We start from the raw sequence: 25,159 nt of genomic DNA on the forward strand, positions 1-25,159 counted from the left end.
CACACAACAGAGAAAATGTGCTTAGTGCCAATGAATTATACACTTAACGACAGACCTGCAAATTTTATACTTTTCCACAGTAAAAAGAAAAGACATGTGTAATACTGGTCAGTCTCCCACTAGCCAGGGCAATGCAAAAGTACCGCAATATACACATGAGTCAAATGGGCCAGTCACAAAACTGCCGGCCGGGGCCCTGGGGGTGGCTCCACTGGTGAAGCATGACTGAGCTGGACTCCCAGCACCCACGGAAAATACCCACGGTGGTGCACATCTGTCATCCCCGCTCTGGGGAAGCACAGGTGAAAGGACCCCTGGAGCTCACTGGCTGACCAGTTTAGTCAAATCAATGAGCTCCAGGTCCACTAAGAGGCTGTCTCCAAAAGTAACAGGAAGTGACTGAGGAAGACACCTGATGCCAACCTCTGGTCCCCACCTGTGCACACACACATATGCCTACATAAACATGTATACACATACCACATAGACACAAAAGTAGATCAATAGATTGATTAGTTCATTGTCAGGCAGGGCTTCAATTCCAGGAAGAAATATGGACGGAGCAGCTGGGTGCTGCCCTCCCCCTGGATGACCTGGAGTGAATTATGTCACCTTCACGTGGCAGCTTTCTCATGGCTAGCTGTTGGTAACAATGCCCTCGGCATGGCTTGTTTAAGGGTGTAGTGAGTTTATGCCACAGCTGGTTATGCCACACAAGCATTCCAGCCAGCTTCCCAATGAGGTCCACAGAACACAGCCACTATATGTGCAGTTCCTGGGAACTGTGGGTCATTTAACTGGGTCAGCGATAAATTCCCATACCACTCACTTGCTTAAAAAGCCCTCAAGGGCTCTGCCTCATCTGCTCAGCCAGGTTCTACAAGCCCATGATCGTGTTCCTGCCTCCTATTCTGTCAAACCCACCTTCAAGCCTTTCCTTTACGCCCAGCCAAAGCCCTGGAGGTCGTATCTGTTTGCCACCTCCTCGGGGAACTGAGCTCCATGTGCTTCGTGAGTGGCACTCTGTCACATGGCACAGCTAAGATGGAGACACATGTCCACACAACTCTTCCTCTAGCTCACTCTGTGTTCATTGCCTGCACCTCCGTCTAGAAGAGAAACTCCATGGGGGTGGGGACCATCCTACCATGTTGTGCTTTTCTCAGGGCTGGACAGCACTCAGCACCCAGAACAGGCGCAGGGAACATCCTGGGGGTAAAGGAATATGGAAATGATGACGTAAGTTCTGCCTGTTTCTTCCTTGTCTATTGCTTTAATGTACGTGTGTGTGTGTGTGTGTGTGTGTGTGTGTGTGTGTGTGTGTGTGTGTGTAAGTCAGAGAAAGAGAGGGAAGAGGAAGGGAGGGAGGATGGAGTAGAAAAGAAGGGAGAGGGAAGGGAGGGAGGGAAGAGAACATATTGAAGATGGAGAGGGAGGAGAAGGATTCTATGTTTGGTTAGGTGAACGGTGAACAGGTGACTCTCCCCTTTTGCTGACACTGGGTGGTCAACATGAAGTCCGGTCCCTTTGTGGCTGAAGCAAGGGCTGGAAAGGGCAGTTTACAGTCCCTTCCCACATGTTCCTTCTTTCCCAGAGCCGAGAGAAGTTCAATGCTCCGGCCACGCCCACCCGAAAGATGCTTGAGGATTTTATCAGGGTCAGCAAATTAGCAAGGCAGTACAAACTTCCAGGAACAAGTATGTCACCTACACTGACCAGGCGCATGGGTGGAAAGGTCAATGGCACAGCCGTCCCCGTGGACATTCACTATCGCTGGCCCGGAACCAGACAAAGGCCGTAAAAAGATGCTGGAACAGGAAGATGCATTTTGACCAGTGTGAAAGGAAAAGGAATAAACAACCGAGAAGATGTAGAAATGAAATCAACTCAAAGCTTTCATTAAACTGAAAAGGAAAGGGCTGGAGAGATGGCTCAGTATGCAGGAGCACTGGCTGCTCTTGCGGAGGACCTGGGTTCAGTTCCCAGCAGCAACCGCATGGTGGCTCACAACCACCTGGACTCCAGCTCTGGAGAATTCAAAGGCCACTGCTGGCCTCTTGGAGGCACCCACACACATGGTGCCTATAAGCTCACACTGCCTTGCACACCTACGCACAAATTTAAAAAGCAATCATTTTCAAATATAAAAGGGGCACTGCACTTTGAGGGGAAACCGCGAGGTAAGGCTCTGGGGGCAGTGAAGACGTGATAGGAACCTAAACAGCACTGGGTGAAAGTGCCAGTGTGAGGACAAATGCCTGGAACCCCGGTACCCAGGAAACTGGGAGAAGGACTGCTCTAAGTTCAAGGCCAGCCTGGGCTCATATCGAGTTCCTGGCCAGCCTCGGCTATAGAGTAACACAAGCAGAAGAAGACTAAAGAGAAAGAGGAGAGAGAGGAGGGTGGGGAAGAGAGGGGAGAGAAAGGGAGAAGAAGAGGGAGGAGGGAGAAGGTGGGGGAAGAGGGGAGAGCAAAGAGAGGAAAGCAGTTCGCTACCATGCCCTCGGCTTCCCTGCAGGTCAGGAAGCAACAGTACTGGCCGAGGTTGAGTAACCACAGCCTCCACACTGCAGTGGCCCTCAGTCCCAGCTAGAGGAGATGCTGAGCTCACGGCACTTCGCTAGCTTTGTACCCAGTGAGGAGCTGGGATGTCTGAGAGTGAAGGAACCTACTGTGTGCTCCCACAGCCTCCAGGAACCAGGTTGCAGCTCTCATGCTAGACCCTTTGACAGCTTGGGACCAGCCTCCTAGAAGCCCAGGGCAGCATGTACTGCAACAGGTGTTGGACACACACACCCTCAGGACCCACAGGTGCCGTAGCGACAAGCTGACACCCACTTCCACTTTCCACACAGGAACTATACCCGGGGCCCGCACCACATTGCACAATCTTGGGGCTGCATCCCCTTTCGACTGGGAGCTGAGAAAAGTCCCAGCTGTTTTCCAGTTTCAGGAACACAAGCACTAGGGGCCCTAAGACCTGCCACTTCCTGGTCATACCTGTACTTGTCTGGTGGTAGGTATTCACCATGGGGCAGCACCTACCAGTGCAAAAAACTCTGGCATTAACCAAGTTTGTCTCTGGGTCTGTGGGAAAACCCATCGGTATTCCACATCTCCACAACATCTACCAGTTCAGTAAGCTGTGTATCTGCCAGAGTTTGCTCTGTGTGACCTAGGGACATGCTAAACAGCCTTCAAATACCAAATGAGCTCCAGATGCCAATGGCATGAGTTCCAGGACTATGTCTGCTCAACCCTAGGAGTCCAGGGAAGGTTTTATCATACCAGCAGCTTACATGTTAACTGCACATGGCCCAACACAGGTTAAGGACATCTCACTATAATCCCTGGCTTTCTGACCAAAAGAGTTGTTGCAGAATATTTGATTAACTATGCAAAGATGTGTTGCATTTGTTTAACTATGTAAAGATGTGTTACATCTGTTTGTGTTGTACAGCAATTGTTTGACTGTGTAAAGGTGTCTTGCTTTTGTTTATGCTGCATTTGTTTAACTGTGTAAAGATGTGTTGCTGTCTCACCTTGCCTGCCTAAGGCACCTGATTGGCCTAGTAAAAAGCTGAACAGCCAATAACAAGGGAGGAGATATAGGTGGAACTTTAGGCAGGAAGAGTTAAGTAAGAGGAAGAATTTAGGCTTGAGAGAAAAAGAAGTAAGAAAAGGAGACCCCAGGGGTCAGCCAGACAGGCATGGAGGAAGCAGGAAAGTAGGACACACAGAGTGAAAGAAAAATAAAAAGCCCTGAGGCAAAGCATAGATGAATAGAAGCAGTTAAATTAAGTTACAAGAGCTAGTGGGACAAGCCTAAGCTAAGACTGAGCATTCATAAGTTATAATAATAAGTCTCCATGTCTTTATTTGGAAGCTGGTTAGCAGCCCGAAGAAAATTCCAGCTACAAAGAGCTGGGACAATGACCCTCATTGCCATTTCTAGGGCCTAGAAAAAATGCATAGAGACCCTGAAATCCACAAATGTTGCTACCAATGCCACGGTAGAATCACCAACTGCAATCACCCCAGTGGATCTTGAAAAGCCCCCCTTTTCCCCAGGCTTCCTGGCCAGGTCAGGAAGCAACAGTGTTAGGCTTCAAACCCTCAAACAACAGTTCCCATATGACCAACTACAGCACCACCCATGCCCACCCTGCAGAGCAGAGGATGTTCTCACACTACCCTGTGATTGCTAGTGCCCCAGGCTGAGGCATTTCCCATGTCTACCCTGAGGACCCCAGGCAGGTCACCTACAGTGGTCACGGCCACAGGTATCACTTCCATTGGCATGAGCTGCACTTACTGTAAGGGACCTGCCGAGAACCCAACCTCATCTCATACCTCCGAGACTATGGCAGCCACCATCACAAGCCTTAGTGCCATCAGGGTTTGGCTCTGTGGAGCCTGAGACACAGACCTTTGGAAGCGTGTGTCCTCTGCAAGGACACAAAAGGACCTTCATGAACTTCTACCGTCTCTACAGGAACCCCTGTAGGCCTGCTGGTGTCAATCAAAACCAGCACATCACACAGGCACTAGAGCCGATGCAAAAAACACGAATCTAGAGAAACTGCCGTTTCCCATCTTAAAAAACAAAGCGGTCTCTGCAGAAGCTACTTCAGCGGCCCTTGTGCAAAGAAACCCTCTCCAGCCTGGGGATGGGTGGAGAACACCTCAAGACAGTGAGAGCAGGAAGTGAAAAGCCCACAGCTAAATCACGGTGGCTAAGGAGAAGCTTCCCGTGTTTTCTCTAAGATCAGCAGCAAGGCAAGGGTGCCCAGGCCATTCTCATATTAAATGGGGTGCTGACGTCTGAGCAGGAGCAGCTGGGCAAAGGGAAGGAGGACAAGTTAAATTAGGCATGTGCAGAGGATGTGATTTTATGTGGATAGAAACATGACCGCCAAAGAGCTGTCACATGAAGACCGCCACTTTGTATGCTGAACTAAAAAATCCATTTTAAAAAAGCTGTTAGGCCGGGCGGTGGTGGCGCACGCCTTTAATCCCAGCACTCGGGAGGCAGAGCCAGGCGGATCTCTGTGAGTTCGAGGCCAGCCTGGGCTACCAAGTGAGCTTCAGGAAAGGCGCAAAGCTACACAGAGAAACCCTGTCTCGAAAAACCAAAAAAAAAAAAAAAAGCTGTTAGAACTTACAAACAAATCCAGTAAAGTAACAAGACAAAAAAGTCAGTGCACAAAAGCTGGTGCCATTTTTATACCACAGTAATGAATGTTCTGGAACAGAAACGAAGAAAGTAGCCCCATGCCAGCCAAGGGTGATAGCTCACATCTGTAATCCCAGCCCTTGCAAGGCTGGAACGGAAGGAATACCAGAAATTCAAGGTCAGCCTGGGCTACACCGTGATTCCCAAGTGAATGGGATGCAGAGTGAGGCCGATCTTCACAGAAACAGAAAGGGAAGAAACAAACAAACCCTGAAGTCTGTGCAAGTCCCAGAATAATCAAAGCAATCTTGAAGAAGACACCTCACTCCAAATCCCACTACAAAGCGGGCAGTGTGCACACCTGCAGAGGCATCACTTGGGAAGCCGAGGGAGGGAGGGTGGTGAGTTTGAGACCCACCTGGACCACAGAATACATCTCAAGCTAGCCTGGCCTGTGAGACTAGGATAGACGGACACAGGAACTAGCTGGCTAACCCACTAACTGAGAAGCCATAGCAATTCTAACAGCATGGTATTAGCTGAAAACCCAACATAAAGACCCATGGGATAGAGCAGAGGGCCCAGACATTAACCTATGACCAAGCAGCCACCCGCGTGTTGACGAAGGCACCAAGAACACAGGACGGAGAGAAGATAGTGTCTTTGATAAGCTGCTGTCATAGTCGGTTCTACATATGCAAAAGAAAAATTGATCCCCTCCTCTCCCCTGCTTAAGTCAACTGAGAAAGGATGAAGTCCTGAGGGTTTGCCCGAAACTACGACAGCAAGAAAACAGGAGAACCCTCGAGACACTGGTCAGTAAAGGCAGCGGCTGCTTTCAGACAAGACTCCAAAAGCTCTGACAAAAGGAAAACAGACATGTGGGACTCTGTCAGTCTATGAAGCCAAGGGGCACCAACATGGTTGACAGACAGCCTGGAGTGGGAGGAGTCTCTGTCAGCTGCTCTGCCAACAGGGGCCACATCCAGAACACACAGGAGCTCAAAAAGTGGAGTACCAGAAAAACAGTGTAACTTGAAAATGCACTGAAGAACCAAAGCAGAGAACAGCGATTCAGTCAACAAACCGATGGTAAAAATGCTCAGTCTCCCTCATCATCAGGGAAACACAAGTCAAACCTCTGTGAGTCATCATTTCACCCCCAGCAAATGGCTGCTGTCAGACAAAAAGCAGCCAATGCTGTTGAGCTGTGAGGGAAGAGAACTCACGGGCAGCTGAGGGGCTATAGTTATTACAGCCATTACGGGAAGCTAAAAATAAAACTATGATAGTGTCCAACAGCCCTGCTGGAATCCGAGACAGATGACGCTGTGATCAAGGAAGGTGGAGGATACTTGCACCTCTGTGCTTATTACAGCAGTGGTCACAACGACAAAAGCAAAGCCAGCCCAGATGGCCTTTAGCAGAGGAAGGATTAAAAGCATGTGAGATACACACACACACACACACACACACACACACACACACACACACACTATTATTTGGTTATAAAAATGAAACCATGTCATTTGTAGCAGCATAGACGTTAACTAGAGGACAACGCATTAAGTAAAATAACCCAGAACATAGAAAGATAAATACCACATGTTCTCATTCATTCGTGAGGAATCTAAGCCACTCTCATCCGATTAGAAGAGTGGTCGCCGAGGCCTGGGAAGGACTGAAGAGCTCGGCAGTGGTGGGTGTGTACTGCCCTTGCCGAGATCTGAACTGTGTTCCCAGCACTCATGGTGGGCACTCCCAGCTGCCTGCAACTCAAGCTCCAGGGAATCTAACAACCATTCCTGGCCCTTAGGGGCACTCACATATGGCATACACACACGTGGCACTCACACATGGCATACACACACGTGGCACTCACATACGGCATACACACACGTGGCACTCACACATGGCATACACACACGTGGCACTCACATACGGCATGCACACACGTGGCACTCACATACGGCATGCACACACGTGGCACTCACACATGGCATACACACACGTGGCACTCACATACGGCATACACACACGTGGCACTCACATACGGCATGCACACACGTGGCACTCACATACGGCATGCACACACGTGGCACTCACACATGGCATACACACACGTGGCACTCACATACGGCATACACACATGTGGCACTCACACATGGCTTACACACATGTAGCACTCATACATGGCGTACACACATGTGGCACTCACACATGGCGTATACACATGTGGCACTCACACATGGCATACACACATGTGGCGCTCACACATGGCATACACACATGTGGTGCTCACACATGGCATATACACATGTGGCACTCACACATGGTATACACACATGTGGCACTCACATATGGCGTACACACGTGGTACTCACACATGGCATACACACATGTGGCACTCACACATGGTGTACACACATGTGGCACTCACACATGGTGTACACACATGTAGCACTCACACGGCGTACACACATGTAGTACTCACAGCATACACACATGTGGCACTCACACATGGCTTACACGCATGCGGTACACACACACACTGGAACGAATTACTTCTGGACCTTTAACACCTGGTTGACGATGAGAACACTGTGACCCATGACATACTTAGAGAGAGCGCAATGCTCAATGTTTGAAGAAACCGCTGTGCGTGCCACCCTGACTTCTTATCATACATTAGTTACATGTACTCAGTAACGTTAGTGTACCCATACAGACACACAAATACTGTGTCTCGGTTTTCACGACTTGCTTTTCAATAGTGTGGTATTTACATGTGAGTCTTCTTAGGCCGCTGTGTTTTGGACCCATAGTCTAAAGTTAGGTGCCAGCATGTCCACCTGTCAGAATGCACATTAACCCAGCTGTCCCCAACATTCTCTTCCAGCCTCTGCCTCCCATCGGGTCTGGAATGGGTTTGGTCTGGGACAGTTCATGAGTGCACTCACTTGACCATACACATCAGAGCAGCCACAACCCACAGCTAAGGGAGAGGAACTGCTGAGGGACCCCCCAGGAGTCTGACGGGACTGTGACGGGACTGTGACGGTCAGAATGGAGTCCAACGGGACTGTGACAGTCAGAATGGAGTCCAACGGGACTGTGATGGTCAGACGGGAGTCCGACGGGACTGTGACGATTAGAAATCACCACTCTGTTACACTGTATGTGCTCCAACAGAATCCACTAAACTGCAAAGCTGTTCTAAGCTAATGGTAAGTTGCTTTAAAAGGAAAGTCTCAGGCAGACCATCCCAAGATTGCCGAAAGCCCCTGCGTGCCCCTTGAGCCTCAAGATAAAAGAGAAAGAAGCATTTCTGGAGGGATGGAGCACCTTGCTTCTGGTGAGAGGTCTCCAAGGCTTGCTGAGCCCAGCGAGGTCTTTAGGGACAGCCATAGCTGTGGGAAGGGAACAGAAGCTCATCTACACACAAGGCCCATGACCAAGACTGTGGCTGACATGGAGCCGTCCTACAGCTCTGACTTAGGAGTCACACCATGACTCCTTGACAAGCTACAAGGCAGGGCCAGGCCAGGCGGCCTTCCCCTCTGTCCCTCCTGTGCAGAGATCACCTTGCTGGTTTCTAAGATAGTGCTGCATCTTTTGGAGGCCAGACACTGGACAAATCTAATAATCTTCAGTTCAGTGGCACCTGCTAGGGACAATGACAGAAAATAGATGTCCATTTGACCCTGTGCAAGACAATCTCTAATGGGACCCTTGCCCATCTCCTCTTCCTGCTAACCCTGCATGACCCCATGCATCAGGAGAGGCTCCAAGGCCCTTGGGGGGAACTGTCCTCAAGCACAGACCCAAAATAGCTTGGAACTGTGCCCATAGCTCTAACTTCCCTCAGTCCATGACAAGGATTACCATGTAACAGAGATCCTCCCCCCTACAAAGAGGGAAACCACAGGCCAATGAACTTGTTCAGTTTACAATCTTATATTCCTGTATGCACTAAAAGTTCCAAGAAGCAAAGGCATTTAAAATCCTGGTTAAAGGCTGAGACAGCAACTGAGTGGGAGGGGGCATGCCTAGCATGTGTGAGGGCTAAGTTCAATTCCTGTGACTGAAAAAAAAATGGTGGAACCTGAGAGAGAGCTCAGCAGTTTCGAACACTTATTGCTCTTGCAGAAGACCTGGTTTGATTCCAGGTATCCACTTGTAACCCCACCTTCAAGGGATCCTGGCACCCTCTTCTGGCCTCCATGGGCATTAGGCATGCTCATGGTACACATACATATATTCAGGCAAAATATGCATACTTATAAAGTAAATAAAATTGAAAAATTATAAAAATCTTTTGGGAGCTGGGGAGATAAAGTACAGTGAGGAACAAGACAGCTGAGATCGATTGGCAATGTCTGCATAGGCATGAAAGGGATGGTCCTGGGCCCCCAGATGCGATCTGATATCTGTTCATAGACTGTACCCTGGTAGCTTACAGAACCCTGGCCATCTGGGACAGCAGTAGCAGCAATACCATCAGGGCACCCATCTTCTGACAGTTTCTTTTAAAGGCCACTGACTTTGCAGAATTCTAAACACCAGGAACAGACAACAGTGCAAATTCACTGTGCAGAAGGGCTAAGGACCGAAAAGATTGATTTTGACATTGTCTCAGAAATAAGATGGGGACATTAAAAAGAGCGTACTAAGTGGTCAGCTTTGAACATATATACACACACAAACAACACTGAATGGACTTGACAGGTGGTATTTATGTACACCCACATGTACACATGCAACAATCACAATAATGAAGAGGTCATGAATCGGAAGGGGAGTCCGGGAACATGGTAGGACCTGGAGGGGGAGAGGAAGTAGAGTGATGTGAATACAGTCCACATGGAGGAAATTCTCAGAAGAAACTTGATTGAAATTTAAAACATTTAAAAAATGGCAAAAGGAAAAAAAAAGTTAGTCCACAAAAATGAAAAGCCTGACACTGCAGGAGTGTTAAGCGAGAATTACTAGCCACAGAAATGTAGATCTACACTGAGGATTAAAGCTATGGCAGGTGGGGTGTTTCTCCCAAAGGGCTTTAATTCATCAGCTACAGCGAAGTTAAAAGAGAAGCCAGTGTGCGCACACGCCAGCTGCGCACACGCCAGCTGCGCACACGCCAGCCGCAGGTAGGGAAACTGACTCCTCGAACATCGTTTCTGAACTCCCTGGTACTGACGGCCCTCCTGACATTTCTCAAAGTGGGAAGCTTGCTGATTTTTGATGACCAGCCTCCTAGGCTCACAGTTCCAAGCCCACCGCCAAGGTTGCATTTCAGAAACTACCTCCTAGAGTTCCAGAATGCAGGCCCCTCTGCTGCCTTTCAACAGCCTGCTTACCCCTTCCCGGGGACACTGCTTCCTACCTCCTAAGGTCTGTGAGCTCCAGGATAGCCAGAGGAGGGAGGCAGTCCTCAGCCCTCTATTTCCAAGGCACTATGCTGCGCTCTGCACTTAGCAGGCTAGAACCCTCCATACCAGGAGTGCGGACATGCTTAGGACACTCCAGTTTTGTACAGGTGCTGAACAGCCATGGGCTGTAGGGAGTCTAGGTCTGGTCCAGCCAGGAGCTTTGGCTCATCTCTCAGCCAGTTGTAGTCATTATATTTTTCTTCTCTTTCTTTCTTTTTTCTTTTTTCTTTATTCTTTTTTTTTCTTTTTTCTTTATTCTTTTTTTTTTTTTTTTTTTTTTTTTGGTTTTTCGAGACAGGGTTTCTCTGTGTAGCTTTGCGCCTTTCCTGGAACTCACTTTGGAGACCAAACTGGCCTCGAACTCACAGAGATCCGCCTGCCTCTGCCTCCCGAGTGCTGGGATTAAAGGCGTGCCCCACCACCGCCCGGTCATTTTTCTTAAGGACTGGGGAACAATTCTGTCCATTGAGACCCAGAAAATGTTATATTAGGGAGATTTTTCTCCCTCTAAAAGGGAGTTACATATAACAGGTCATTTGTCTACACCTGGACCTCATTGTCTATAACATAAGCTGACATTTAGAGCCAAGAAAACTCGGGCTGTTGAGACAGCGTCAGGTGGGGATGCCACCCAGGCCCACGCCAACACTGAGCTGATCACACGGCTAACTAGGACTCCCAGGATGTTTCCTTATGTGGGGTAGGTAAGAAATATTCTTTGCAACAAGACACCCAAACTGTTCTCAAAGTTAGTGTCATCCTTATTTCACAGAGAGACACAAAGCACAGAGAAACTCACAGGTCAAAGACCCAAGGGACACAGGTCAGTGTGGGTAGCATAGGGTCTCAGATCAGCAACTCAGCCTTGTTCAAGTCTGAAACTCTGCCCCCATCTTCCCTCTCCCTCCTGAGGGCCTGCTGGGCCCTGCACAGCTTAATCCATGCTTGCTTCTTATCAAATAAGCAGCTCTCCGTGAGAGCTCCGGGAACACGGGCAGCAGAGTCTCCAGAAACAGCCACCCGCTGGCCACTGAGGGCCCACCAATGGTCTCCATGATAAACCACGAGGAAGGGAAGGAAGGTTCATTCTGACTGGAGGGGTAGTGTTTTGGCTCGGGACTTCAGCCATTTCACCCCATTACTGGTATAGTGTAACATGTAACCAGTATGTGGTGGGTGAATCCTGTTCCTCTCCAGAGAGTCAGAAAGTTAAGTGGAAAAGGGAGGAGCAGAGGTCTCCAATAGTTCCCCTGAAGACATGCATCCCGCCCACCGCGGTGGCGCACGCCTTTAATCCCAGCACTCGGGAGGCAGAGCCAAGCGGATCTCTGTGAGTTCGAGGACAGCCTGGTCTACAGAGCGAGATCCAGGACAGGCACCAAAACTACACAGAGAAACCCTGTCAAGAAAGAACAAAAGACATGCATCCAATAACCTCACTTCTAATGCTTCCCAGTATCATCACAGGCTGGGAACCTAGCCGTTAACAAGCAAACTTTGGGGGACACTTCAATTCAAACAACCTGGAGCAAGGGACAGAAAATTCTGGAAACTTCAACCACTGTGATATACAACCTGGACCGAAGGACAGAAACTTCTAGAAATCTTAACTACTGTGACCTGGCATCCTCACTTCCAGTATGTAGTCATCTCCTCTCTGGTTTCCATGATTTCAGTTACCCAAAGTCAACCACAATCCAAAAATACTAAATGTTCACTGTTCTGAGGAATGTGGTGGACTATGGTGCAGACACTCCTGGGCTATGAATCATTCTTTGTACCATGTATCCACCACGTATATGCTGCTCACTGGGAGTCACAACGCAGCAGCCTCTGTTACCAAACCGACTTGTGATGTTCCAGTGCTTGTGTTCAAGTAACTTCCATTTTAATTAATAATGACCCCCCAAAGGGGGACTGAGGACGGCAATTCGGATATGCCCAAAAGATCCTCTATCATGCTTCCTTTGATGGGAAACTAAGTTCTCAGGCTAACAAGGAGAGGTTGATAAGCAAAGCGAGCGCACGCCAAGACCAACAGTGAGGCAAATCTGTGACAGTGAAGGGAAAATGGTCCTCATCTTGTGGCCACTATCTTGTGATGGTCATGGTAAGCCTAAATCCTCAGCTATTCGTCTCACTTCCCCTGATGGCACAGGCTTAGATCAAGGTCCGTCGCCCTAGGAAGGGTGGGTGTGGCGCAGTAAGATGGCCATTTACATAACTCCACAGTGAGTCAGTAACCGTGTATTGCTATAGACACTTAGACAATTGCGGCACATTGCTCTGCTTTATTAGTAGTTTACCTTTACTCTGCCCGGTTTGTAGATAAAGCTTCCCATACATGTGTACACACAAAAACAGTCAACAGAGGACTGATACTATGCTCAGTTTTATCACATGTTCAAGAACCTGGACCATGATCCCTTGAGTTAGGAAAGGTGGCTATAGTGGAAAAGTGTTCTCTCTCTCTCTCTCTCTCTCTCTCTCTCTCTCTCTCTCTCTCTCTCTCTCTCTTTCTCTCTCCCTCCCTCTCTCTCCCTCCAGTTCTCTCTTTCACTCAGTTGTGAAGAAGATGTAGATGACTTCATGTTTGTAAATTGCAAAAAGAATTAAATCTGGGGCCTGATGTTAACTGCTCATTATTCCTCAAGTGACTCGACTGCCCCCCACCTCACCCCACCCCTGCTCCTGATGCCTCCATCCCCGGCATCAGACCTTCATCACATGGAACAACCCAGGGAGACCGAAAGGGAAAATGACTAAGCAATTACAGATGCTCACCCTTTGGGGTTGTGTAATTAATTAACTGCCACCAGGTGATGTGGCGCAGCAAGCCAGGAAGATGTGAAGCCGGATGAAACCGAGCAATGAGGTGAATGCCTGGATCATCTTTTGGGAATTTTCTTCCTTTTCAAGCTCCGTGCATAGCAGCTGGACTGGAAAAATCACATGGTTTGTGGGTCTGGCCTTAAATCCTGAGTCCAGGCAGACTAATTAATTTCTGAATTCAGCTCCTCATATGTAAAAGGAAGATAAAGCAATTCTTCTTTCAAGCGTGCAGTGCTCAGAGTGCTGCCAGGAGAAACGGGTGGAGAACAAGGAACTCACAGCAGATGACCCCTCAGCACGCCCAGCACCCCAACAGGAGGGTGGGGATGTGGCTGTTACAGGGGACACTGGGTCTAGGCGGGGATGTGAAGGTTAACTAGGAACTGGCTGGGTGTGGCAGGAAGAAAGGGCTGTGTGGATGGAAGGAGGGAAGGAGCCTTCAGACAGGACCTAGGGGAGGAGGGCCTAGTGTGTGACTCCGAGGAACTGGAGCCAGGTGACAGGCCTGAGGCCTGAGGGGAACATGGAGAACAATGGTTCTACAGAGGGAATGTCGGACTATGTGGCCAAGAGACATGAGACACTTCCTGGGGCAGGGAAGGCACACAGGAAGGAGGATGAGCTGGCAGCGATTAATGACATGATCTGATTGGCTGTCTGTGGAGGAGCCAGAGATGGAAAGGGCCAGAGGTGGGCTGACAAGAGATAAAGAAAGGTGGGGGGGGGGGATGAGAGCAGCTCAAACCAGTACCTAAGAGCGAGAACCAACGGTGAGAAATGGGTGGAAAAGAGGTGAGGAGGAGCCAAGTCCCGTCCCAGTTTTTGGCTGAAGCAGATGAACACTGCTCACCATGAAGCTCCAAGGAGGGATTGGAGAGGAAGACAGGCAATTCAAAGGTGGGTGTTGTCACCCATGTCACACTCTGGGAGCCCAGGGGAAAGGCACACAAGCCACCTGGCTCCCAGCTCCTGACTCAACCCGGGCAGTTCAGCTATGGATGTCACCTGGCACTCACTCCCAGGGGGACAGCAGCTACACGCGGGTGCACCACAAATGACACACAGCAACTCAGGGCCAGCACCCCCGGCTTCTAAGCCCCAGAGCTCCTGCCCCATCTCAGCATGCTAGGCACGTCTCTCCTCCAGGCGCACTGACCTCCCCCAGGCTTGGTAGCCAGGCTCTACTATGTCAGAAGTGAACCCACTCACAACCATGGTGAAGGAATGAAGGGGAACTTAAGATGAATCAGGGGCAGCTGTCCGGATTGTGCTTACATTCTCATCTAATTCTCAGAGAAACACAGAGACCATTCTTGCTAATGAAGTTCAGGTAATGAAGGCAAAAGAGGATGGCTCCTGGGTATTGATTCTGATTTTAAAATGTCGGAGGCCAGGCATGATGGTGCACACCTTTAATCCCCGCACTCGAGCGGTGGGCAGATCTCTGGGTTTGAGCCCAGTCTTGTCTACAGAACAAGTTCCAGGACATTCAGGGCTACACAGAGAAACCCTGGAGAGAGAGAGAGAGAGAGAGAGAGAGAGAGAGAGAGAGAGAGAGAGAGAGAGAGAGAAGGAAGGAAGGAAGGAAGGAAGGAAGGAAGGAAGGAAGGAAGGAAGGAAGGAAGGTAGTTTTGTTGAGCTAGATAGGAAGTAGAATATATTTATTACATTATTCCTTAATCTACATTAATCCATACTTTCCACAATTATTTTTTTCATTTTAAAAAACAGACCTTCCAGATGTGATGGTGCACATCTGTAATCTGAGCACTTGGCAGTCAGAGGGCTGGGCTCCATAGTAAAATCCTATCATACACACACACACACACACACACACACACACACACTGAACGTCGTTTACCACCCAACCATGGGTCTAAAAACAGCTGTGAACACTAGGAAATGAGCATAAGGTGTCTCTGCTGGCTGTGCTCACCCTGACCTTCGAGGGCCCTCACTCAGGTCATTCCCATCATGCCCCTGAAGAAGGAACAAAGAGGAAGGAGAATAAAGGAAAAGAGTGAACGGAGGAGTGCAAGAATAAATTCACGACTATCAAATGCACGGCTATCAAATGCACGACTATCAAAAGCACGACTATCAAATGCATGACTATCAAATGCATGACTATCAAATGCACGACTATCAAATGCATGACTATCAAATGCATGACCATCAAATGCTCTCCATGCAGAAATGGACCAGGAGAAAGGAAGGTGTGTCCAACTCTGCTGTATATGTTCTTTTCTAAAAAAAAGCAAGACACGATCCCTTCAACAAAACTCCCAAATCAAGTGTCAGCAGGAACCAGCACTCACGAGAGTCCTCCGCCTCCTCTAGGGAGGCCGAAGAGCCAGAGCAGGGCTCCATCGTTTTCATATGTGGGCTGAAACATTCGGAATAATTGTGAAGATTTATCGCCACATCACCTCATTCATGGTTTATCAATTTATATAATTAATGGAGAGTTCCTCATCAAGAACCAATTTTCTAATTACCATATATATACATACAGACAACCATAATCAGCTTTACCAAAATTTGCTTAGAAACAAGGTAAATAATAAAAATTGGAAGTGCCTTTACGGTAACAATCAACTCAAACCTCGTGTAGCCAAAGAAACAAACAAACAAACAAACAAAACAACCCAAACCCTCCATGCGGCCATAGCTAGAAGCAAGGCCCAACCTCAAAGGGAAAGATCTGGTGTGTGCCCACTCACATCTAGAAACTTCAGAGATAGCTCCCGAAGGCCACGTAGGCTGGGGAGAGTAAGGCCAGAGGCTGGCACGACTTACTAAGTCTGTCCAAGTTATTTATGCAGAATGAGGTTCCCCCGATTCTGGGAGGTGTGAGGCAGTCAGGTGCTCACTGGCGGTGTGTGTGTGTGTGTGTGTGTGTGTGTGTGTGTGTGTGTGTGTGTGTGTGTGTGTGAAGTACGGCTGCTTTGCTTAAGACAGTGACAAGTGGCCGCTGGACGACAGAGACAATGCAAAGCCTTTCTAGAGAGTTTGTACAGCATAATATTGGATACGAATACTAAAGCACAAATCCGTGTTTTGAGAATTCTCAATACATTTGTCAGTTTCCATTTAAAGAAATGGAAGGCATTTGTCAGGATAGTTTCTATCAAGAATACGTAAGCTGAACCCATGGCTCATTAGAAGCAATCAGCTCCAGGTAGCTATAAGCATGATTGCCCAAACTCTAAATGAATCTTCTATATACCTGGGATAGTTTCCAAGAGAGAATGGAGTTGGAGATACGAATATATTTTTGCAGACAATACAATTAGTACTTGGAGTTTTTTCTTTCTCCTGGTGCTACCTAGGTCAACCCGGGGGCCTTAGGCAAGCTCAGCAAGTGACTGTCACCAAACTACACACTAGCTCCAACACTTTGGTTTTTGTAGAGCCTACAAAACTTGTACACAGATGATACCTTATCTAAATGACTGAAATAAAAATGCCTGGCTGCAAATATGCCCTTGAGAACATCCAGTCCTGAGGGATCACTGGTTACTGTGCCCAGGGCCACAGCTGCATCCGCAGCACCTTATCAGTCCTGATGATGTTCCAGGAGTCCAAAGATGGGCAGGACCACACAGATAAGAATTTATGACTCTCGTACGAAGGCACAGCAATGCTAGCTTGATGGCTATCATCCTGAGACTGGGAAAGAATCTCCCATCCTTCCCATGTAGCTTACCTTTAGCTCTCAGCAAAATGTAACAAGGGGGTGGCTCTGTGATAAGGCACCTCCTGGGTCCAGGGACTGCACCTGTTTTTTTCTACCACTGGCTACATCCTGACCTCTAGTCTTTAACATGCTCCTCATCACTCGGCTACTACTCCCCAAACCGCGCCTTCTCCCATGATACCTGCAGTGGATGGGTGAACTGTCTTCTCAGGTGACCTCAACCCATCCAGGCATGTCCCGGGGGAGCAGGCCTGCCTGACCCTTCCCAAGCACCCACGGAGGACAGGGCCCATCCCACACTTCACCCAGAAACACCCTCAGGGGTACTCCGCATCACATCCAAATCACTTTTACCTCTACTGATTCAAGCAAGATTTAGAGGGAAGAACAGGAGGCTTGGAACCAAGAAATCCTGGCTTGGACGCCAGCTGCAGCACACAGATCTGTGACTGAGAACCGCTTCACTCTCCTAAGCCTCAGTCTTTCACACACAAACGCAGTCAGCTGTGCAGAGAAAATGAGGCGATAAATACCCACTGGCTGGCACATAGTAGGTGCCTTGAAGGTGACCCTCCCCGCTTCTCCTTTTCTGTTTCCTCTTAGATTTTTTTTTTCTCCCACACTGTTCACAGGATCCCCACCCCCATGCTCCCCGTCGGCAGTAGCTTTTACACCTGAATCACAGAGACTTCCTTTAAAATCCTATATCAGGAGCTGTGATGGCAGAGCATTGCCTAACCCTGGTTCCTGAAATAGAAATGACAAAACTGCACATCAAAGCCAAAAGGGGTTGGGTAGAGAGTGGGGGACCAAAGGCCCTGGACTCCCGCAGCCTTCCTATCCGCTCTCCTCCATGAACAGTGTCACTGGATTTAGCAAAGAAAATGAGCATCGCCCAGTTATATTTTGATTGCAGATAAACAATATCCCCCTGGTGTCCACTGCAGGAGAGAAGGAAGGTGCCATTGTTGATAAGAGCAACCAGAGAAGGAACTAAGATCAGCCTCAGAGTGACTGTGCCTCCCACTGCCAAAGAGAGTGAGGTCCCGGGGGAACCCTGGGAAAAGCCAGGAGGTGCCAGATACATGATGGTGCTCTTTCAGGTCCGCTAAACAGGGCAGTTACAGGTGCCTAGCTTTGAAGTCTAACGTCCAGCCTGTACTAAATCTGCCCACCAAATGCTTGACATGCATGTTTCATGGCACTTTTTGTGTATTGATTTAAAACATAGCTTTGTTCAATAAGCATGTCATTCTTAGGATTCTAAGATCAAGGACTTACTATTTTTGGGTTATTGTTTTTGCATTGTCAGGGCTAGAACCCAGGGCCTTGCATGTGCTAGGCATGTGCTCTACCACTGACCTACATACACCCCCAGGCCTAAGAACATTAGAAGAGACAAACTGCCTACACCTACATACAAATGACTTTTCCATTGATGAATATGCATTTGCATTTGAATTCTCTGTCTTAAGGGGGAAAGGGTGATAAAAATTACACATGGAGACGCACATATGGCTCAGTATGCATCGCACTGAAATACCATCTCAGTCGGCCCCCTGGCTTCTGCCCATCCATTCTCTTCTCAGCCCAGTTGCCAAAAGAATCCTTTTAAAGAATAAGTCAACATGTCACCTTCCTGATCAAAATCTCCAGGGACATCCCATCTTACTCAGAGTGAGAGGCAAAGTCTTTCCAGTGGCCTCTAGGTCCTAGGGGACCTGGCTCTCCCCTGACCTCTCCTGGGTCACCCTGGGGCAGCAGCTTTCCTGGTCATAGCACACAGCATCCTTGTGAAGGGCCGCGTTTGTTTTTTCCTTCTTAGAGGCTTTATTCTAAGACCAATTTCTCGAGTGTCTTCTCTGGCCTCACTGTAAAATCATATCCTCCTTTGTTACATTTTCCCCCGTGGCTCCAACCTCATCAATCTATTTCATGTTTTATTTAACTACATATTTGGAATCTCTCCCACTAGAATTTGAGCAGAAGTCACAGCATTTTGCTCCCTGCGGCATCCTCGGTATGGAGAATATATCGCATTCCGTCAGGAGAATGACTTGTTGAATGTTGAATTGATACAAGGCAGAAAGTCAATAATGATGAGTTATCATGGGATAAAAATGAATAAACACAGGATTTCCTTCAAGATGTTGAAGTGGTAAACCAGCTCTTCTTCATGAAATCCTGCACTTGCTCTCTTCCTCATGAGAAAAATGCAAAGACACAAAGTGGACTTAGGAGCTTCCTGCTTCTGGAATTAATACGCAAAAGCATGAGGCTGGTGATGTGGTCAGCTCTCGACCAGAGTATGTGAGGCCCTGGTTCAAGCTCCAGCGCTGAGGTCAAACAAACAAAACCATCGCTGATTCTTTGAACAGGGTGTGGTGGCATAGACCCGTAACTCCAGCACTCAGAAGCCTGAATTAGGACAGCCTGGGCTACACAGGGAAACTGTCTCAAGTAAATACAGAAATGGAAAAAAAAATCCATAAGCAAATCAGGGGCTGGCAAGATGGGTCAGTGGGTAGTCATTGACCTGACCACCATGACTACTGAGGGCTGTGGTGATATATTGTGTCCCCCAATATATTGTACACCCTAATAAAGCTTATCTGAGGATCAGAGGAAAAAGCCAGCCACTATAGTAAACATAGAAGTCAGGCAATGGTAGCACACTTTAATCCTAGCATTCGGGAGGCAGAGATCCATTTGGATCTCTGTGAGTTCAAGGCCACACTGAGGCATGGTGGCACATGCCTTTAATCCCAGCACTAACCATAGAGGTCTGGAGGTCTATACAGACAGACAGGAAGTGATGTAGCTGGGCAGAGAGAGGAAGTGAGATGGCAGAACAGAAAGGCTTATAGGTGTGGGTATACAGGAAGTAGGCCTCTTTGGAAGCTGAGGAGTTGGTGAGGTGAGGTTGGCTGTGGCTTGTCATATTCTCTGATATGTCAGCTTTCACCCCATTATCTGGCTCTGGGTTTTTATTAATTAGACTGTTTAACAATTCATCTTACAGAGGACCACATGGGAGTGAACTGGCTCCAGCAAGTTGCCCTCTGACCCCAATGTGTCTGCCATGGAACATTCCCCACCCAACCCACACATGTGAAATAAATTTTCAAAAAATGCCAAAGCAGGACTCCATCTTTCCACTGTTGCCATTTCTCTTGAACTAATATATGGAGTTTCCCAGGTCTCCACTCTCAGATAGAAAACAGTCAGTAAATTGTAAAATAAAGCATGTGCTCTGAGAAAGTTTTAGGACCACTGGCACTCAACACATGTTGTTTAGTAGAGTCCACATCAGCAGCCTTTTGGCCGAAGTCCAGTCAGACGACCTTCAACCATAAGATGTATAAAGGCCCACCATGCAGAACAGAATTCCCCTTACCTCCCGACTGCATCCTGGATGAGCTGCTGCAGGTCCACCTCCTGCTTCCTCAGGGTTCCGAACGACGAGCGACCCTCCACCAGGCCTTTGCCGCCCACGTTCAGCTTGACCTTCCCCACAACCGTCCCGATGCTCCCGCTCGTGTGGTTCTCAAACCTGCTTTCATATTTCACGAAGTCTGACTCCACAACCACTGGAAAGGACAGAGCAGAGGAATCCAAAAGCGGTTAAGACACCTCAGTGTTGTGGGCTGCCCAGCTGCCCCCGCAGCCTCATGGGAAACCCACACCAGCATCCGATTGGAAATCGGGCAGCTGTGCCGGCATTAGGTAAAAGGCAGTCCGCACACGTACATGCTGACTGAGCACAGCTGTGGACAGAGTCCAGGGGTGCTTAGCACCTCTTTAGCCACTGGAGTGGTTTATATTGATTCTCAACTTGAAAGGATCTAGAATTACCCAGGAGACAAACCTCTGGCCATGCCTAGGACAGAGTTTCTAGATTGGGTTAATTAACGTAGGAAAGCTCCCTTCTAAATAGGGGAAGCACCATTCCACAGGCTGCTGTCCCAGACTACACAGACAGGACATAGTGAGATGACTGCAGACAGGATGTGACCGGCTCCCTCCTTCAGGCCTTTCTTGCCATGATGGACTGCACCCTCAAGTGTGAGCCGAAATAAACTCTCTTCAGTTGTTTTGGCCAGGAATTTTTGCAAGGATTAAAAGTAACTAAGATGGCCACCAGCTGGGGTAAAGACCGAAAGGGGACGAAAATGGAGGATGATGGGTGATACCTGTGCCCACAATACTGCTGCCAACCCCAGGGGAGCCACTTAGCATGGCAGATCCTCCCGGACAGTTCTTGGACATCCTTCCTTCCCACCACCCATCCTAAGGAACAATTCCCTGGTCCTGCTTAACATCTCCCAGCAACGTAATGTTTTCATTATATCTGAGCTCTAGCCAGACGTCCAGTTTCTTGCCATGTTAGTCACCAGGCATGCCCACGCCCCTCCGTCCCCTCTCAAAGTGCACAAAGCCCCACTGGCCTTCCCTCCTGGTTTTCCAGACTCTAAGGAACACAGCCATACGACCTGGCATTCCAGTGTCAATCCAGTCAGCTGGGAATTGCCTTGTCCTACCACCGAGCTATGACCACACCTAAGTGAGGGCTATCGGGGTGCCTTCAGGGTCCACTCTCTGCTCAGAACCCTCATGTGAACTAGCAGCCTTGGGTTTGGGTTTGGGTTTTGGTGTGTGTGTGTGTGTGTGTGTGTGTGTGTGTTGGTTCTTTGTTCTCTCCCCCACACTTTTCTCTTTTCTCCCTTGGGTGAACCCAGGGTTTCATATATAGTAGTCATATATTCTACTACAAACATATGCCCCCAGGCCACTGGCCTCATTTTAATCTGTCAAGATACAACTATAAAAAAAAAACATAGCCTCGATCACCACCATTTGGTAGGGACACATTAGGAGCCTGTTGTGGGCATCACACTCTGCTTTTCATGTCCTTCACCCAAGTCTCTCCTAGGCTCCTGACTGATCTTCAGAAGGGATTCCAAACCACCTGGAGCCTGACAGACTCCCCCCAACTCATCCACTCCCAGAAGCGGGGAATGTGTGACAGGAACCAGAGGCCAAGTACAACCTACAAAGGCCCCTGCCTAGTGACCTACTTACGTCAGCTAGTCCCATCTCCCATGGCTCCACTGCCCTCAGAACAGCACCATGAGCTGCGGGCCAAGCATTCCAAACCCTAGACTTGGGTGTGCATGTTTAGATTCAAAACGTAATAGTCCCCAGAATTGGTCACATCGCAGATAGGGAGAAATCGAGACTACACACATGAAACGTCACCCTAGACACACCTGCAAAAGGTGTCACTTAGAGTTCTTCATCTAGTTATCATCTAGTGATAGAAGGGAGCATTGAGCCACCCACAATCCAGTCACCACCATTTCCCCTCCCTATCCTCAGCAACACTCACGCCAGGGTTGGAACAAGTGGGGGAAACCAACAATGAAGTCTCTTGAGTTTGCTTTTCCCAGCCACGACTCCAACAGGACTCAGGATCAAGCCTGAGCTCTGACCTCAAATGATGGCCGTATTCAAGAATCCACTATCTGTGGTGACAAGTCTAAGTTAAGTCTGCATCATCTTTCAAGATGCTACCAAGTTATCATTTCAACATCACAGAGAGAATCCCAGTACTCAGCAGTCCTAGGTGTATTTTAGGATGTTTTCCCTCTCATTCCAAATTGTGCTTAGCTATTTTACTACTCAGAAGAGGTTCTACCCTCAAGAACATATATCTGGGGGGGGGGGCGGTTCACGGTTGATATTGTCAACTTGACAAGCTCCAGAATCACCCAGAAGACAAGCTTCCAAGCATGCCTGAGAAGGGTGGTCTAGATTAGGTCACCTGAGGTGGGAAGACTCATCCTGACAGTGGTGGCACTATTCTGTGGGATGGGTCCTGGACTGAATAATACAAAGGAGACAGTCAGCCAAGTGCTAGAATCCATGGCCTCCTGCCTCCTAGCTGTGGATGCAGTGTGACCAGCAATGTCTCAAGCCCCTGCTGCCGTGACGCCCTAAAACTGTGAGTTACAATGTGCTGTTTCTTTCTTAAGGGGCTTCCTGTCAGATAGTCATCACAGAAATGGGGAAGGCAGCTAACATGTGGGGGATGACGTGATTCAGATCAACCCACCCTCCCATCCCGTGGCAGCTCCGGTGACCGGCTGAGGGCAGCATCCACAGGAAGGCTCATCTGGAAGCAAGTGTGGAGACTGCAGACCCAAGTGAGCGACTATGGCTCCCTTTCCTTTTAGTAGATATGCAGTCGCAAAATGCTGAAACTTTACTGTGAAGGAGAATTAGACTTGGTTTCATCCAGTAACTAACAACTGTTGATACTGTCACATGTCATTGTGTTCCAGGAAGTAAGCTAGCAAGGAGAAAGCAAGTTTCCAAACTCTGGTCCCGGAAACCCGAGAAAGCATGCTAGTGTAGCTGTTTCAAAAACACGCTAAGAATCACAAACAAAAATGTTCACTGCAGCCTTATTTATTAAGCACAAAATTGGAATAGTTAATCAAATTAGGATATATATATATATATATATATATATATATATGAATATTATGTATTTGCTAAAATAGAATTAAAAGTATCTAAATCTACAGAGGAAAACTTACATAATATTAAATAAATGAGGAATATATTAAAATTATATACAGCATGTTTCTGCTTCTGTTTGTAAAGACTATTTAGGTGTGGGGGCTCTGAGAAGGAGCGGTCACTCACTGCACAGGTGTGAGGACCTGAGTTCAGATCTCCAGCACAGACATAGAAAAGTCCAGGCTGGACTAGCATGACCCAGGCCCAGTGAGAGGCTGCTCTACACAATGAGGTGGAGAGTGACAGAAGACATCTGCTGTTGACTGGCTGCCAACATGCACACACACACACTCACACACACACACACACACACACACACACACCACACACCACACACACACACACACACATCACACATACCACACACACACCCCACACACCACACACACATCACACACACACCACACACACACATCACACATACCATACACACATACACCCCAACCACACACATCACACATACCACACACACACCATACACACACCACACACCATACACACATCACACACACCATACACACACACACCCCACACCACACACACATCACACACACCACACACACACCATACACATACTACACACACACCACACACACACAAAAACACACGCACACCACACACATACCATACACACACCACACACCACACCACACTCACATCTCACACACACCACACATAACACACACACACACACACCATACATACACACCACACACACACACACATCACACATACCACACACACACCCCACACACCCCACACACATCACACACACACCACACACACACATCACACATACCATACACACATACACCCCAACCACACACATCACACATACCACACACACACCATACACACACCACACACACACACCACACACCATACACACATCACACACACCATACACACACACACCCCACACCACACACACATCACACACACCACACACACACCATACACATACTACACACACACCACACCACACACACACAAAAACACACGCACACCACACACATACCATACACACACCACACAACCACCACACACCACACCACACTCACATCTCACACACACCACACATAACACACACACACACACACACACACACACACACACACACACACACTCGGGAGGGAACGACAGACAGACAGACAAAGAGTAAAAGAGCAGTGGCCCAGGTGCCCCTTCCACAGGGTCCAGTGAAAAGTAAACCAGTTCGTAGGCAGGGACTTCATCAGCTGCCACAATAAATGCCGAGCCAATCTCTTTAGCAAGCCCGCTACAGCCACTTTTGGACCAGAGTGGGAGACTGCCCTGCTCCCTCAGAAATCATTATGTAAGAAACAGAACTCTTCATGTTCCTCTGGTCAGTCTGCAGCATTTTTAGTCTCAATACTAAACCAAATTCTGTATGAGGAACCATCCCACTGTGCC

General features: G+C 48.3%; 1 protein-coding gene across 2 annotated transcripts in view; it reads right to left on the minus strand.

Moving 5' to 3' along the window:
• Nucleotides 1–25,159, minus strand: part of Gsdme (gasdermin E) — a 69,363-nt gene that overhangs the window by 32,846 nt on the left and 11,358 nt on the right. For both annotated transcript variants that reach the window (XM_076566780.1, XM_006982184.4), the window contains exon 3: nucleotides 20,538–20,730. In XM_076566780.1, coding sequence (XP_076422895.1) covers nucleotides 20,538–20,730 — 193 coding nt within the window. The remainder of the gene's footprint in view (nucleotides 1–20,537; nucleotides 20,731–25,159) is intronic.

The sequence above is a fragment of the Peromyscus maniculatus genome, chromosome 3 (genome assembly GCF_049852395.1).
Source record: "Peromyscus maniculatus bairdii isolate BWxNUB_F1_BW_parent chromosome 3, HU_Pman_BW_mat_3.1, whole genome shotgun sequence".
In the NCBI taxonomy this organism is placed as follows: domain Eukaryota; kingdom Metazoa; phylum Chordata; class Mammalia; order Rodentia; family Cricetidae; genus Peromyscus; species Peromyscus maniculatus.